At 36.7% G+C, this 18,371-nt stretch overlaps 2 protein-coding genes and 1 long non-coding RNA gene across 3 annotated transcripts; 1 reads left to right on the top strand and 2 right to left on the bottom strand.

The window, feature by feature from the left end:
* Positions 1–95: 95 nt before the first annotated feature.
* LOC101739814 (epidermal retinol dehydrogenase 2) lies at positions 96–7,363 on the top strand. Its single transcript, XM_012688433.4, has 8 exons — positions 96–317; positions 1,727–1,783; positions 3,379–3,526; positions 4,378–4,529; positions 5,382–5,559; positions 6,029–6,214; positions 6,293–6,475; positions 7,187–7,363. Coding segments are annotated over exons 2-8 (924 nt in total). The 5' UTR covers positions 96–317; positions 1,727–1,781; the 3' UTR covers positions 7,262–7,363.
* Positions 1,363–1,950, bottom strand: LOC134198964 (uncharacterized). Its single transcript, XR_009973270.1, has 2 exons — positions 1,834–1,950; positions 1,363–1,659 (listed from the first exon to the last, which is right to left on the bottom strand). It is a non-coding gene; the product is annotated as an uncharacterized LOC134198964 (long non-coding RNA).
* Positions 7,364–7,408: 45 nt separating the features above from the next.
* Positions 7,409–17,865, bottom strand: LOC101745368 (calaxin). Its single transcript, XM_038011360.2, has 5 exons — positions 17,603–17,865; positions 14,617–14,716; positions 10,276–10,538; positions 9,591–9,713; positions 7,409–8,914 (listed from the first exon to the last, which is right to left on the bottom strand). Exons 1-5 carry the CDS (start codon positions 17,821–17,823, stop codon positions 8,809–8,811), a joined length of 813 nt encoding a protein of 270 aa, XP_037867288.1. The 5' UTR covers positions 17,824–17,865; the 3' UTR covers positions 7,409–8,808.
* Between the last annotated feature and the right edge of the window lie 506 nt (positions 17,866–18,371).

Genomic DNA, 18,371 nt, shown 5'->3' with positions numbered 1-18,371 from the left:
CAATACATTTGATGAGTAAAATTCAATTTATGCAAAAGGAAAATTTTCTTAGAAGAATCTAATTTTATTACTAAAACCCACAAACCAGTGAGACAAATAAACTGAACCCCAGAATATGTTTGAAATTTATCTGAAGAAAATTTGAAATAAAACATCACATTATCTTATAGTTCAGACATAGTGACCGCCTAAGAAAGTTAACAGGTCGTGAAGTGCTTGCTATTCATAAATTAAAATTAACGTAACAAATAAATTAGAAATTAGATTCACGTAAAAGTACATGCCGATAAAAAAATTGCGTACTCTCTGGATTCCTCGTGAGTTCTTAGTATCTAAATCGTTCTTTAGTTCGAAATTTTATCTCTCATTTACTATCAGTATTCGATAGTGTGTTCGAAACAATAGAAATATCTATTAAATTCCCTATTTTTTTAATTGTTCCGCCCTCCTTTGTTACACAACGTTAATAACTAAAGCTTAGAGCAGCGGTTGGGGAACCGGGGTAAATTACCCCGAATGGGGTAAAATGAAATTTTGGGAGGTAAAAATGAAACTTTTGTGAGTAAAAAGTATACATTGAAGTGAAACTTTTTTAGAATCGTTGGGATTTCAAACTCGATGAAACGAAATGAAATGAAACGAAAAAATATTTTTTTTTTTCAAAATTATCATTGGGGTCTATAATATGAAAGATGCTGAAAAGAAGCGATTTTTTTTGTTCTTCGCCATGGGGTAATATCAACTTATACAAATATATTTTGGGGTAATAATCAAGGTAAAAGTTTCCCGATCGCTGGCTTAGAGTATCCAAATCAACTCTAGCCTTTCTAAATCAATTATAACCTCTAGCAATAATAGTCATAGTATTGCTAACAGACTTCCAAACATTAGCACTCATAACTCCATTTCATGTTACGTCCACAATCACTATTAAAATCTAGAAGTTGTGCTTAGATGATCGCGTTTTCTAATGATCGATTGATCCGATTGATACTACATAGCCAGACTTTGTGCAGTCGGTTGAGAGACGCTCTCAAAATTTTAGCAGCAGCGTTATCAAAAACGGAAAACCCTTTGCTAAGAAAAAAAGAGAAATATGAACTTAAATACTTTAAGGGCGAGAGGACCTGGTCACATGAAACCATTTGCTCAGCTATTATTTATCCAATTTTGGGCTTAAAACTTCCAAAACACAACTATGTGTGTGACGTCATACGACATGTGACGTCACTTGAGGCTAACATGAATGACGATAGATCCTACTAATATAATATAACGCCTAATCGTCAAGTGTTAAGTGTAATAAATATTTATATTGATTAATAGATTTTAGATACTTATATAAGTAGTTAGACATTAATATTTAATTAATTGTAAGATTTTAATTCAATAATAGAATCTTTTAACTATTTTTAGATTGGTTTGTTATTAGTTTGCTATTGCATTAGCATTATCACATCATAATCTACAGGAAAATAAGTTGAGAAAGTTAATTTTTCCTTGGGTTTTTGTTTTCTTTTTGTCAGTCGCTACGAGGAAGCGCTACCATCACTTTTCATTCTGAAAATAGTATCCCACATCGGCATGTAAAATGCAAATCCTTAGAAATTTGTAACTAAGTTGATCGCAAAATATTTCGCTAAATCCGGCTGTCCCATCCTTCAACGATAAAATATAAGTTCATTATCAAAATACTATTTAATTCACAATCAGTTGTTGATAACAGATAAGCGTTACGTTGGATTATATCACACGCATCGTGTTTTGCTTACGACGTTGACATGTAAGTATTTTTTGCAATAATAATAAATTTAAATTCCACATGATCGTAACCTTTTTAACTTATTTCATGGCTGGAATTAAACTTAGCTTCTGGTTTGAACTCAATTTTAAGAATTTTCTTCCAAATATATAAACTTAAACATTTAGAACAAGACAGGTGAATATGTCAATGTCTGTTACTCCCGCATTGTGTGTTTTTCATAGATGTTATGAGATCCAATTCTATCCTCCTCAAAATGGATTTCAGTAAAACTTTAAACAGTTAATTTGAACAGCAAAATGAAAATAGAAGCGTCACTGCATTACAAATAAAATTCGGATGCTAATAAGCTTTTTTATGTACTAGTAACAAAATTAAAACATTCATATCTGTAAATATGTTAGTCCTAATATATATTCCCATTTTTTAAGTTTTTTAAAGATATCTTAGAAATTTGACAACGAGTCCATCTCTGATAATTTTTATTTATTTGTTGCGTGTATGGGTGAATGAACTCTGGCTGCTGTGACATATCATAGCATAAAAATTGTTGATGTGAATCTAAAAAATCTCGGAAAAATATCCAATCGGGGTCCAGTCCAATCCAATCCAATTTAAGTGCTTTCGCCAGTGCTTAGTGGAAAATGTTACCAAAAAAAATTGTGTGATAATTTAACGAGGCAAGTTTAATAGCACGTAACTTGAAAAGCGATAAATGTTAATTCTAAGCTATATATACTCAATCAATAAACACTAATGAAATGAGTTATGTAGTTGAAAGATACGTTTTTTTTTTGCTTTAATGGGTGGACGAGCTCACAGCCCACCTGGTGTTAAGTGGTTACTGGAGCCCATAGGCATCTACAACGTAAATGCGCCACCCACCTCGAGATATAAGTTCTAAGGTCTCAGTATAGTTACAACGGCTAACCCACCCTTCGAGCCGAAACGCATTACTGCTTCACTGCGGAAATAGGCGGGGTGGTGGTACCTACCCGTGCGGACTCCCAAGAGATCCTACCACCAGTGAAAAACGTATATTACGACTTTTCTGACATAAGAGGGAGCTCGCTAAACACATTTACCTACTATCAAATTGAGAATATAAGAATATACTCGTAGATAATAAAAACATTTGCTTTAAGTCCAAAAACGTTTCTTATTTTATTTTCCATTTGAAAAATGACTAAAATTTTTTGAACTATAGATCACGGCAAGGATTAGGCATACTAAAAATTAAATTCGCAATAAAAACAAGTCAGTCGTAATCGGTAATTAATATGGAATAGTTGATAATTATGATAAATAAAAGATATAACGTTGGACAAAATAATATGAACTTTGACTATTGACTTTGTAGAAGAATTATACTGAATTAAAAAAATCTGAATAGCTAATGCTCAAGAACAAATTCAAACTTTGGAGACATGTTGTTTATTCTTTGATATATATGATTGGCGGTGAGCGTACACCAATACCAGCTTTACTAATAGCTAATTCATAAGTAGCAAAAACACGTTTGATGGGGCTCACTTTCAGCCGATCTTCTTTATAATATGAGTACGAACTATTGTTTAATAGTTGCATGAAATAAGACTTTAAACATTTTTCCACAGGGCCGAAGAACCCCAGGCGATACAAGTAATCAGGCTGATCCTAGAGACGATATGGACTTTACTGAAAGTTAACTGCGAGCTGATTAGGGTTTTCATCACTTGGATCCTGGCTCCAGAACCTAAAGACATTTCTGAAGATATTGTTCTTGTTAGTACTTTGCCATAATCTACTGTGTTGCTCTGCTTATTACCAAAATATAAAGTACATTGAAAGAAAGATTTTATCTTACATAGGAGCTTAAGGGGTTAGTTTGGAAAAAGGGAATATCGGCAAATTGATTAATACTGTTAGTACGGAATGATTCTTGAGAAGTAGCGGGTGGCTGTTAGGAACTCTTTGACGCTATTTTGTTGAATAGTGGTCGTTGGGTTATTTATCATCAGCTTATTCATTTAGTGACTAGTAGCCTGAAACCTAGAATCTGAGTCTGGCTCTGTGTCGGAGTAGTAATTTTATATTAAAGACTAACTGCTAAGTCTTGGTGTACATATATTGTTGTTTTTTACTGGTGGTAGGACCTCATGCGAGTCCGCACAGGTAGGTACCACCACCGCGCCTATTTCTGGCGTGAAGCAGTAATGCGTTTCGACTTGAAGGGTGGGGCAGCCGTTGACTGAGAACTTACAACTTATATCTCAAGGTGGATGGCGCATTTACGTTGTAAATGTCTATGGGCTCCAGTAACCACTTAACACCAGGTGGGCTGTGAGCTCGTCCACACATCTAAGCAATAAAAAAAAATGTTTCATGCATGTTTTCGGCACCCATATCACTAGTGAAAATCCTGTATTCGGGTCGTGTTAAAAACCGTGATAAAACCATTTTTCTTCTTCTTCTTCTGAGTCGGTCTCTTAATTGCTTAAGGTCGTGTCTACTTTGAAATGTTTATCACTCGATGCACTACGCTTCCCCACGTCTTCCTCTCCTTAGCTATTTTTATAGCCTTTGATTTATTTTTAAATGAAGTTAAAAGTATTCCCAGCTGTATTTTTCTTCAGATAACTGGTGCTGGTCATGGCATGGGACGAGAGATGGCGGTGCGGTTCGCTCGTCTCGGAGCCAAAGTGGTTTGCGTGGATATCAACCCTAAAGGGAACGAGGAGACGGTGAATTTGATCCGGGAAAATAAGGGAAAGGCTTTTAAATATGAGTAAGTAGTAATACCACTTTTTCGGTTTATTTTCGCGTTTCTGATATATCAAATACAGTCAGGATTAAAGCGTTAATGAAGTTTTAATTATATTTATAGTTCACGAAAACCGAATAAAAGCAAACGTCATTATAATAAACGAGATTAAAATACTGGTACCTCGCCATCTAACGATAGCTGTTAGGTCGTTTATATACACGCCAAAATGATTTAGCTAAGTACATAACATATGAACATGTATCTCCTTAGACCCCTGTCTGGAATTTCGAGAGACATGTATCTATTTTGTTTATTTTATGGAACACTAGCTGACCCGGCAGACTTCGTAGTGCCTCAGTCGATAAATAAAAACCTAAGCTTTTGTATAAAATAAACTTAAAACAAACAAAAGGAATCCGTCTGACGGGGGATACATCAAAGAAATAACAAAATTGTTATTTTTATTTAATTCCGAGCATTTTTATATTTATCTACCTTTTAAACCTTCCCTGAACTTCCACAAATAATTCAAGACCAAAATTAGCCAAATCGGTCCAGCCGTTCTCGAGTTTTAGCGAAACAAACGAACAGCAATTAATTTTTATATATAATGTGTAGATAGATTAGTATAGTTCCCATTTTAACAGGAGATAAAGATAAGTCTATAGGATAGCTATTTTATGTAAATTACTGTATAAATAACACACTGAAGCCAAAATTTATTTACTGTCTAGTAACCCATACCTACGAAACTGAAGTGCATCATTCCATCGCTCCAGAAATAGGTAGACGGTTACAAGCTGACACAAACCATTGTGGGCTTAATATGAATCTCAGGAGTGTTTAATTTATCAATTTACATTACCACTCCAGGTGTGACGTCACGAATCGCCCCGCAGTGTTCCTGCTGGCAGAAAAGGTTAAAAACGAAGTCGGAGAGGTAACAATCTTGGTGAACAATGCTGGCATAATGCCTTGCAAGCCAATACTAAAGCACTCCGAACTAGATATCAGGAGCATGATGGACATAAACGTTCACGGGAATTTGTGGGTAAGACCATAATTGGTACTAGAATAAACTGGCATCTTCTGAAGTTAGAAGGCCAAACATGAGATCAAAGCCTTAATTCACTGCGAACTGGAACAAAATATTTCCAAGCACTAGCTTAAAATAAAACAGCATCATCCCTTCCACCATTACAAGATTTAATTTATAACATTTAAATTTGAGATTTACAAAATATTAATTAACTAATATCTGATTTCCTAAAAAATCTCTTAAAAAAACTTGAAATGACTGTGCACATAAATAAAGCTACTTTTATACTTCTTAGCCACACGTTAAAGGTGTGTGATAATGAGCATAATAAACGCAAGATTCAAACCTAAAAGTTGTAATAATTACGTTTACGACCAACGAAAATGGAAGAACGTTCTTTATTAGCTCCATTTAACTGTGGCACTGTGGCCTTAGCCAGCTTAGGGTCTTAAAGCATCTAAAAACTAAAGCACTTTTTCAGATGATCCAAGCCTTCCTACCCTCTATGTTGGAAAATAACCACGGTCACATTGTAGCCATGTCTTCAATGGCAGGTAAAATGGGCTTGAGGAACATCGTACCTTACTGCGGTAGTAAATACGCTGTAAGAGGCATAATGGAAGCCCTGGCGGCTGAGCTGCACGAGGATCCAAGAAACACCAGCGGGGTAAATAGTTTTACTCTTTTCCATAAAGACTGTCACATCTGCTGTTAATAAATTAATGCTATTACAATTTGTGCTTAGATCAAACTAACAACAGTGTGCCCGTACATAGTGAACACGGGTCTGTGTCACAATCCTCGTATCAGATTCCCTTCGCTGATGAAGGTGGTAGAGCCTGGAGAGGCGGCCGATCAGATCGTGGACGCCGTCAGACGCAACTACCACGAGATTACTGTGCCCAGCGACCTGTACTATACTAATAAGGTAATTTTATTCTGAAGTGAATATGATCACAGCGCATCTTTGACTTTCGGAAAGTTTGTAAACACACTAGCTTTAAAAGGAGGTTATCTATTGGAAATAAAATTTTTTCCTTACCTATGCTGATAGCCTTGAGAGGTTATTTCAGCTTCACCCTAACGTGTAGGTGAGCTCACGGGGCTCAAACTGGAAGTGTTACTAACACTATCCCTAACAAGAGCAGTGCTTCGCAGAATCTACCACCGCATCGAAAACGCGACCCACTGAGAAGATCCGACGAGAAACTCAGTGGGCTGTGTCTATGGGGAAACGTATTTTTATCACTAGATATTGTGTAATATACCTATAATTAGTTATAACAATTAACGGGTATTGTCTATGTCCATGTCAAACAAAGATTTTGTTCAAACCATTATGAAAACAGAGTACATCATAGCGCCACATTTCTTTCAAATTTTGATAGTACAGGATATGAATAGTTTTTAGACTATGGATAGCTGAGGAATTGTCGGTATCATCATTGTAAAAAGGAGCCCATAATAACTTAATTGGAGTGTAAGCGTTTTGAAAAGACTGACAGGACATTCGACTTGCGTTATCATCAGTCCCATTTTAGATCGCATTAATAGCGCTTGACCTACCCTAGGAGCAGATATGAAGATGCCGGTGTTACTTACCTCGCGGCCCACATAATATATTGAACTTCGTTTCCAGATATACAACCTGTTGCCGATCAGCGCTGCACGGATGATGACTGATTTTCTGGGAACTGGCTTAGATCCAAACTGATTTAAAGCTTAGATTTAAAAAAAAAAAGATGCTTAGAGAATTTTATTTTCTGTTTTGTTTAAGATATTATGAGACATTTAAATAAAATGCTTTCGTATAAAATGTTTTTGAATTATTATGTAGTTGATTCCTGTATCTTTGGTGTAAACAAGATCGAAAAGAAACATGTAAGTATAAGAGGCAAGATATAAATGTTACAAATGATCTCTAATTAAGATAAACAACACACCTATGTAAATAGCGATGCAATAAAATCAAGAAAAATGTAGTACATTTAAAATTGTAAATAATTTCTAACCTAGAAATTGTCAAAATAAAAAGCAAATACAGCATCAACAACGGGAAAATTAAGAGATACTAGTAAGCAGACGCTGCTTAATTAGACTTTGAAAAAGCCTTTGACCTTCGATAACGACAAACTGCAAATTAAGTTTGCTTCATTCGAATTCCCGCCAAAACTTCTAAAATTATTAAACGGTAGGTAAGTAGGAATAATACGGATCGCCATGCTTTGCAGCGCGATATTTCATGGGGATTTTTTATTCCAAATATTTAGGGACTGCATACAACAGTTCTGTAAAAGGGGTAGTAGGTAGTTGACTACGCGGAATAATAATTCGTCAGACGTATAACTCTGCAGGTCATCGAGTGGCTGTGGTGCTTGTAGTTCTATGCCTATTTGTGAAGCCATCTTGAATGTAACTTGAATACGTAGCACTAAAATAACTACCTATATCCTTATTTCAAATGAAAGTTTGTAATGACAAATGAATGTAATGGTAATGTATGTAACAGAGAATATATTTTTAAGGGATTTTATGATCTGGTAACTAAGACCTTTAAGTCGTGTCTTATTTTAATTTATATTCTTATTTTTATGAAAAATTATAATAAATTTTTTACTGGTGGTAGGACCTCTTGTGAGTCCGCGCGTGTGGGTACCACCACCCTGCCTATTTCTGCCGTGAAGCAATAATGCTTTTGGGTTTGAAGGGTGGGGCAACCGTTGTAACTATACTTGAGACCTTAGAACTTGTATCTCAAGGTGGGTGGCGCATTTACGTTGTGGATGTCTATGGGCTCCAGTAACCACTTAACACCAGGTGGGCTGTGAGCTCGTCCACCCATCTAAGCAATAAAAAAAAATGGAGTGAACTTAAATGAAATGAGATGAGATGATATGGGATGAAATATAATCTCAGTAAAATGACGGTCATTTACTGAGATTTTTTCAGTGGACTTTTTGTGGAGGATCCCGAGAAGTTACGTCCAGCGGCTTTGTTTCATTTTTCCACATTTGTGCACTTTTACAGATATTACAACAGTTAATAAGCCACCATTATTACACATTTAAACCTGAAGAGACACTAAATAGACAAAATAAAACAAATCACACAACTTCACTCCATGCGTTCCCGCCCAAAGTCCACAAAGAATATAACTTTCTTATTACAGTAGACTATATATAGTCTGGTAAACAATAAAACAGTTCAAAAAAAAAACTATAAAAATTAGCACTTATTACTACAAACATATGTCTCAAAATTCTACGTTTTCGAAACCAAATTCTTAAGGAAAACCGCTATGTGCCTTTTTGAAGGTAGACATTGCCCAAACGCTTCTAACAGTAGCGGCTCTTGTTGTACTGCATCTCTGAAACATTATAACTAGGCATGAGATTAACTTTACAAAAACCGAAGACTTGTAAAAACTGTGATCTCCTTCCTAACGATAACTTTAAAAATGTTAATTTAACAATTGTGTTTTTTGCACTATACGCTATGTGAGGTTATTTAGTAGCCGTATACCTAGCACACACGAGGAAGTCTATCTTGCCTATTTTGTAGCGATGTAACTAAGCCTTCCGGTTTAAAGGATGCCATATCTGTTAAACACTTTTTTTTGCCAACCTATGCTAGTAACCATAAGGAGTTAAACTAGGTTCATCGAACGTCTAGGCGAACTCGCGAGGCTCAGGTGAATTTACAACACCAGCCCTATAAAATAAAAAAAACACAAGCCCTAGCAAGAGCAGTGCTTCGCTGAATCTACCACCGGATCGGAATCGCGACCCACTTTGAAAATCCTGTTACTCATGGAGTGGGTATATGAACTAAGGTAACTCAACACAAAGATTGTCCTGAACTATACGTCAACTGCAGTAGTAAAATAAAATATACATTTAAATTGATATTGATTTTATAAGTATTTACCACAACTCTTGTGAAAGCACACATTATTCTAAAATCAGGTTAAAATTATGTCATATTTACGTATACCAGTATATTTTATTTTATTTTACATTTGAACCTCTCTTTCTATTAATTACCTGTAATCATCGAGAGAAACTTTCCCATCTTTATCGATATCCATCTTCCTTAGAACCAATTCTACTAAGTCTCTTACCCCTTCGTCCGGGTCTTCATCTCCTGGTTGCTTCATGAGTGAGTTTCTGTAAGTGTTTATATATATTTACTGTAGGAATTCATCATTTATTGTTTATTTACATATGTATGTATTGTTCAGTGCTTTAATAAAATCCGGATGTATCGATGCCTTAGCTGAGTGAGGCAACTCCTCCTTTTCTTGCTATAGATCATGCGGTAACTAGGTGTGAATGCTGTTATTTACCTTGAGACCAAGGTCCAAGTCCCTGTATATTTCAATGTATTATAATACCCAACCAATCAGACTTCTAAGGCGCCCTATATATTTTGGGCCTAGATTTATCAATAGTACTGGCCAATACTAAGTTTTTTGTTAGGCAATTATTTCCCTAATATATATCCACGAACTTCAAGATTAAGGAATGTGTGTAATAAAGATATACCCCACAAATTGTAACCTTTTGTAGGACAAATTAGAAGTCATAATGTTTATTGGTCCCAAGTATACACATGCAAACAGTCTCGGTTTCCAGCATAGAACGTACCGGTAGTTCGAATGACCAATATTATGACACTTTAATCTCGGGCATCGATTCTTATCATTTGTAAAGCTTAACTCCGACTTACTTCAGCAATACAAACATCTCGTCCTTAGTGATGAACCCATCGTAATTTAAGTCGTAGACTCTGAAGCACAAAGCCAGTCGTTCTTCGTTGTTTCCGCGCAGTAAGACGCTGAGGCCTTTTACCCAAGCCTCGAATTTAAGGGCCCCCTCGCCGCCGTTGGCTCCTCGTTCCCAAGTCACCCAAATCCGTTCGAGTATAGTCTCTTCGGTGACCAGATCAAATGTATTGTGCATGACATCTCGGAACGTGTTCTGGTCTATACCCTGGACGAAATTTGGAAACCGTAAAGGGAATCATATCGAGGAGTGAAGGGCTATTTGGTATAAGGAGCATTTCGCTTAATACGTGACATTTATCTTTGTTATAAAAGGTCTGTTCGATTTGGTATTAGTATCAACAATTCGATGACCGAAAAGGTGGTTCGATCGAATCCGCACCACTCTAGAGATCGGCCAATGATCGGAGGCGCCGGAGGGACATTACAAGGAGTAAAATCCTGTCGAAATATAATGGTCACGAGCCTCAGCAGTGAGGAAACGACGCGAGGTGGAGAGGAGGACGTCTTGTGAGTTCGCACGTAACGCCAACCTGCCTGTTTCTGCCGTGAAGCAGTAATGCGTTTTAGTTTAAAGGGTTGGGCCGCGTTTGTACTGTAAAACGGCAGCCGTTGTAACTATACTGAGACCTCAGAACTTATGTCTCAAGGTGGGTAGCGGTGTTTACATTGTTTATGTCTATGGGATCCATTAATCACCTAACATTAGACCGTAAGCACGTCCACCCAGCCAAACAATATAAAAATCAAAACTTCGTCGCATACATTAGCCACCAGGCGACAGTAGAAATAAAGGACAAAAAGGTTTGACGAAAAAGAAAAAAGCATCTATTTTATGATTTAGTTCGAAGGACTCGGCACGGCAGCTCGTCCCCTTTAACCATACATCAGCATAGGCATCATTACTTGTACTATAAACACGATATTACCAATACAGGAGCAATTTTTTTCAGTAATATTTCGTTGCGTGCGTCCACATGATGCTTGACTCAGAGACGAATCTCAACTTTAATTATAGTTGCGAACCCATATTATTTTATCGTATTGCGGTAATTATTCTGCACGAAAAACAAGCCATTTGTAAAAAAGCCTCAAGTATCTGATTCTCATCATATGTCGAACGTATGCTTTTTCAGTGATGTTTCATGGAAGGCACACACACATAGCGTCTTTTCGCATTAAAAGTGTATATTTTCCAAAAATATTCGAAATTGAGTTAATATGCGGAATCATTTGGAGCCACCAGTATTTTTCTAATAAATACTGTCAAAAGAGCGTAGTTTAGTTTATTTTTTTAGTTTACCTATATTTTGACTACTATTAACAACATTAATACATAATTTTATCTTACTTTAAAAGACAGATAATGTAACTGATAAAAAAAATAAACGTTGCAAAGATGATTCCTATTAAAAATATCCCATGTTAAACCTTTAAAACACTCTCCTGTAAAATTAGTAAGTTTTGAGATTATACAGTTTTAATGCGAGAAGACGATAGGTTAACCTCACTCAACTCCTCAGCCCAGAATTTATTTTCATGTTCTCAGACAAGGTCTATATGCCATATGTGCTCCACATAAAATTCAATTCACGAAATATTCTTTCCCAAATTAACATTCTTGACGCATGTTTAGTTTCATCCGTATTATTTACAAATACTGTAATTTTTTTTTATTGCTTAGATGGATGGACGAGCTCACAGCCCACCTGGTGTTAAGTGGTTACTGGAACCCATAGACATCTAAACGTAAATTGGCCATCCACCTTGAGATATAAATTCTAAGGTCTTAAGAATAGTTACAACGGCTGCCCCACACTTCAAACCAAAACGCATTACTGCTTCACGGCAGAAATAGGCAGGGTGGTGGTACCTACCCGTACGGATTCACAAGAGGTCCTACCACCAGTAAAATTTTAAATAGTAAAATAGTAAAATTTTTGTAAATTTTGTTTGAGTCCCGCCCAGCTCTTGGGGGCACCACACGCGGCTTTGTATCGACTAAGTTTTACAGTGCGCTGTAATGTAATGTTTTAGTTGTCTAGATGAGTACGATACTGGAAAACACAGTATTTATTCGTGATATTTTTCCATAATCTATATATTAATACGTGAAGCAAAAACTTTGTACCCCTTTTTACGAAAATTGCGCGGACGGAGGAGTATGAAATTTCCCACACTTATAGAGAATATAGAGAAGAAGTGCACAATGCTATTTTTTTATAATACATAAAAGATACATTAAATCATTAAAGAAAACATTACACACACTACCATGTATTTGACACACACACATAATAGTATATATACTCTTTGTTTATTGTCAAACTGTAGTTAATGCTTAAAGTCTGTAGTCAAATTGAAAATAGGTTAATAATATTGTTTATCTTTAATATTATTTGTTTATAGTGTAGTCTTGGCGAAATCTGTGATTATAGAAGTGTAATAGTCTTTGACAACCATAATAATGTTCAAATTTATAATTTCAATTAATTATAGTCGAATTTCGACTACTGCGGGACCACTAGTAATGTTAGTTACGCAACGTCAATTGCGTTGCTTCAACTACTTCCTAAATCATCCAATTACTCTTTAAGGTTTTCTGGTGTTAAGCCCTTGATTGTATTAAAGTCGGTATTATCGAATGGTTACTCAATGAGGATTGCGTTATTCTGTCTCTGCGTGACGATTCGTTTCCTAGTCGCTTCGTTCAGTAATGTGATAAATGGTGACCTCCACGAGTGACCCACTTTCTATGAGCTCCGACGTGCCATTAGCTGAAGAGAAGCATTCCGTTTTCAATTGGACAAAGAATCGAATACTGTTAACCTTAACGTGAAAATAATATGCGAGGTTAAAACTTGTCTTCTGCACATTGTCTGAGTAGCATCTACGAGCTTGATTGAATGGAGTGATAGGAATAACATGAAACCATACAACATTCACAAGTAACATCAAACAATAAAAAAAAAAATATTTATTAATTACCCTTCTTTTTTATTGCCCTTGTAGACAGACGAGCATGCGGCTCACCTGATGGTGAGTGGTTACCGTCGCCCATGGACTTCAGCAATGCCTGGGGCTGAGCCAAGCCGCTGCCTACCGCTTAATACTGTCCACAAGCCTCGCTTGAAAAAGGACATGTCATGGCGCTCGGGAAACACCGTGGAGGGGAGCTCATTCTATAGCCGGATGGTACGTGGCAAAAAATACCTCAAATTAATAAAAAATTGTAGATTGACTAATATTTAAATAACTAAAATAGGCACTGAATCGGTGCGTTGTCCTGCAACTTAGAGAAGTTACGACGCTTTCGTTACGAATTTCAGCTGGTCCAGTTTTGTGGAGGATAAAACGCCAGAATTGCACAATATCGGTGCACGATTGAAATACATAAGCTACATAATATTGTACTCACAAATAAGAACAAAAACAGAACAAAAACAGTATTGCATATATTGTGAAACCGCTGTGCAACCCGCAACGTAACAAGAAACAATAATTTATATATGGTAAACATGTCTGTTTTCATGCTGAATAAAGTTTTGAAATTTTTTACATAATCCTTAGATCGACTTGGAGTCTGACAATAAAAAACGTTTTAAATTTAGCGGCCCCAAAATTACATTTTAATTATTGTCGACACCAAAAAACACATTGTTAACTTATAATTTATTATATTAAACAATACCGTCCAGATAACTAAAACTAAATATCTTTGGTAAATACATATTTTATATTCGTATTAACTCCCAGACTTCGCGATATGGAGCGATCATAAATAGCTCCTTTCAGCAACAAAGCAATTGTTTCCATCTGAGGAGTTAGTTGACTAAAAATATTTGTCAAAAAAACTCTCAAGATCCGGCATGAAATGTCAAGGTAGACTATTATAGCATTCGTATTGGCATCGTCACTCTTAAATTTACGTACATACGTAGATCGTTTCAAATGAAAACCTCAAACAATCCGACCTCATTTCTCAAGGTGGGGACAAGTTAAATAGTTCTAATCCCTACGGTGGGTAATAGATTTCCTAAATGACAATTATTACTAGAACTTTTCACTGGTAGTAGGACCTCTTGTGAGTCCGCGCGGGTAGGTACCACCACCCTGCCTATTTCTGCCGTGAAGCAGTAATGCGTTTGCGGTTTAAAGGGTGGGGCAGCCGTTGTAAGCATACTTGAGGCCTTAGAACTTATATCTCAAGGTAGGTGGCGGCATTTACGTTGTAGATGATCAATACGTAAGACGAAATTATTTTTTTGTATTTTCGATTCGTTTACCTCGATTTTGGGCGGATGTCCAAGGGCCGAAGCTGGTGCTGCTGCCTGAGCCGCTGTCACCAGTCTCCGGTACATAGAGTACAGGGCCTCCAGCTCATTCCTTTAGAAAGAGTTACATATGTAGTCAAAGAATCGAACCTTCATTACAATCGGTATTTCTAAAACGGACTATATATTACACGATAATAATCTGTCCAACTATTAATCAAATGAAACAGAAAATCAATTCCAGACCAGGAGGATAGTGGAGGTATCCACTTTTTCATAAATTGTCAACAGTATCCTTGGCTCAATTCACTACCTAACTTCCTTTTTTCCATTTTATAGGTAGGGACATGATCTCATTGCTATAGAAATTTTGGGGCTTCTGATCAAAATACCGCGACCATTGGTTTTGGCAGTCCTCTCGTGATGTTAACCTGACACTGCCTAAATAATTCTGAAGAGACCGAAACAGGTGGAAATCTGAAGGTGCAAGGTCAGGACTATACGGCGGATGCATTGACACCTCCGAGCCAAGCTCTCTTAATTTTTGCTGAGTGGCTAAAGATGTGTGAGGTCTAGCGTTATCTCTGGGCGACCAGAGCGAGTGCAACTTTGACAACAAAATTTCCGGATTGAAAACGCTTAAACCAAATTTGTGCTACTCTCACAGACACTGCACTAGATCCGTAAGCATCGCAAATTTTTTTCGCAGCTTGCGTTGCATTTTTACCTTTTTTGTAATAATATTTTAAAATGTATCGAATTTCTTCATTAGATTCACTCATCTTGACAGTACGAAAAATAAATAAAACCACATTTTCCTAATTTGAATTTGGAATTATCTTCTGTAAAATTTAAACTTTTAATGATACCAAAATCAGCAACATACAAATAGTATACAAAGAGATTTTATTACAAGTTTATACATACTATAATACCAAAATATTTTTTCCCCAACCTATTATTAAGATAGTTGCACCCGCTCACGTCCGCTGAAAACATCATACCGGAAATTACAGGATAAATTAAGTAGTAAAACCTTAGACATGACCGAGATCATGTTTATGAATTGTCTGACTGTAGGATCCCTTACGTGGGTCATAAAAGAACATAGGTACTCCGTAAATTAAATGTACCAGACCAAATTACTCAGCATTACAAGCTATTTATATTTACTTGCAATTTACAAGCAAACACAGGTTTACAATTCGATGGCAAAAACAAAAACTTCTTACTTAGAGAAGTGCGTGACTCGGTACAACGCCTCCAGGTGTCGTTCTTTTAATTTCCGATTCGGCATTTCAATTCAATCTTCAAGCACGCGAGAAAAATCTCCCTCACAGTTTATTATTAAAAAAAAAAACTCCAATCACTTTTATGTTTTCACAATATAACATTTACAGTTAGTCAAGTAATACAACAAATTAAGATTCATTTTCAATATAATAGTTAATAATACCGTATTGAACCAAAATAAATAACGCTCTAAATGTTCCACAGGGCCCAAGTTACAATTTTCTGTTATATTTACCGAAACAACAAACTAGGCCACAGATATCGGAAACTAAATAAATTTTAGTGCAATAAATTTATTTAAGTTTAATTAAATAAATTTTATTTGAGAAATCAATTCTGATTGGGTATCAAACATGGAGACCGGGGCTTAATAGACAGTCACTAACCATTTGATCAATGTCGCAATCAAAACTCTTTTAGTTCTACGAAACCTTTTAGAACCTAATTGAGAATTAAATAATAGTTTCGATATATCAATGCTTAAACTTTAACAAGAACTAAAAATATCACTTTATATTTTTTTATTAATTCCTTCTTTTTTTTTATTAAATTATATTTTGTTCTTGTTCACTTCATTCTAATTTAAATTCACGCCCGAAAATGTAACGTTATTACAGTATTAATTAATGCAAACGTAGCTATCGTATTTTGGAAGGGGCGCGACCGAACCGCGCAATGGCCAAAGTTTGTTTGATATGAAAACACGGCGAAGTTTTATGTTCATAAGCTTGTATAACTGATGTAGCTATGGGTAGAACACGCGTGATCGAACATAGATTTTTTAGGTAACTACAATGGCACAAACTTTTTTTGGTGACGCTTTTTAACAAGTTCGCGACTCAACTTCCATCAAGAGAGTACCGAGGACATTGGTGGCATATTACCTTGAGACATGAAGTCAAAACTCAATTTCATTAGTAACAGTTACCGCATGGAGGGCTTCCGCCGCGCCATACTAAAATATAGCAATTTCGAACTTTCCCCTGTGCTTACAACATGCAATAACACTTATATCCACGCAAATTTCTAAAGTATAACTTCATAGGTTTGCGAATACGGCGCCTGGATTATTTGTATCGATTGCTCCTATGCTATGTAAAAAGTCAAAATCTAGAAGACAGGTTAATATTTTTTGAGTAGATATGTACATAACTTGATGCCTCACTTTTCAGCCTGTGCTGATACTGATCGAGCCCTTCCTCAAGCAATCATTTGCTTTAGGAAGAACCTGCACCGTAACTGAGCTGAGCTAACGACAACGTAACGTCACTTTTTTTTTCTTACTTTTTCTAGTAACCTCGACGGATTATTCTAGATTCACCGAACTAGTAGGCGAGCTCACGGGGCACAAACTGGAAGTGTCCTAGCACTGGCCCTAGCAAGAGGAGTGCTTCGCCAAATCTACCATCGGATTGGAAACGTGACCCACTGAGAAGGTCCGGCGAGAAACTCAATGGGCTGTATCTGTGGGTTAATTTACTCGTCGAGTATTTATTCGTTGCAAGCGATGGGTTATCGTCACTGCGGATACAATTTGAACACGCAGAGCAGTCGCTCGTGGTCTGCCTAGGGCGCATCGCCGTGTTCTCGTCATCCAAATCAGAGCCATCTTGTCGCTGCCGAGCGTCGTGTTACGGTCCTACCTAATTGTACGGCAGAAACAGGAGGAGAGAAGCCCCCTACAAGCAATATTCCTCAAACTTACTTATTAAACTTGGTGGTTTTGAAGAGCATATCAAAAATCTTCTGCGGAGGTCGGCTTCCAAAGACCACGGGCTTAGGTCGAGGTTTCGGCTTTGGTTCAGCCTGTGGTGGGGCTGCGGCCTGACGTCGAGCGGCTGCCCTTCCAGCCGTCAGGAAGATCCTGACTCCGCGCAGGGCTATGGCGCTCGCAGCCATGCTTAGTTGCTTATTTTCTGTACCCATGATCTGGACATAAGGCGATAGTTAATAAAACTTGTGGATTAATTTGGTTGTTTCATTGATATTAGGGTATATTGTAAGACTGGGTCACACGCACCACCATTCTGTCTGTTTCTGCTCCGAAGTAGTCAGGCATTGCGGTTTGAAGAGTGGCACAGTCGTTGTACAACACAATTGAGACTTTGACCTCATGTTTCAAGGTCACTAGTCGCGTTGGTCTCCATTTCTATGGGCTCCGGGATAAAAAAGCAGAACACGTTAAGAAAGCAGAAAAATCTGGCATTTAGGAATTTCAGTAGTTTTACCAGAAGAGAGATTACAGAAGAATACTATGTTATCAACGGTCATTTCATTACCATTATAGTCGGTTACTCTTGGCAGAGTGACTACTCTTGACCACGACTGTGGTTCTGTGGAGTCCTTGTTTATTAATTGTTTTTTTAAAGTAAATAATTTTAATAATAAAATAACACAACATAAATGTCGCGACCAATCTTGAGACAGGTTGAATCCCAACTCAAAGATAAAGGAGTAAGTACTCTTCAAGCCGA

The sequence above is a fragment of the Bombyx mori genome, chromosome 5, assembly GCF_030269925.1.
Source record: "Bombyx mori chromosome 5, ASM3026992v2".
In the NCBI taxonomy this organism is placed as follows: domain Eukaryota; kingdom Metazoa; phylum Arthropoda; class Insecta; order Lepidoptera; family Bombycidae; genus Bombyx; species Bombyx mori.
The sequence above is the reverse complement of the archived record's forward strand: the minus strand, read 5'-3'. Positions and strand labels throughout refer to the sequence as shown.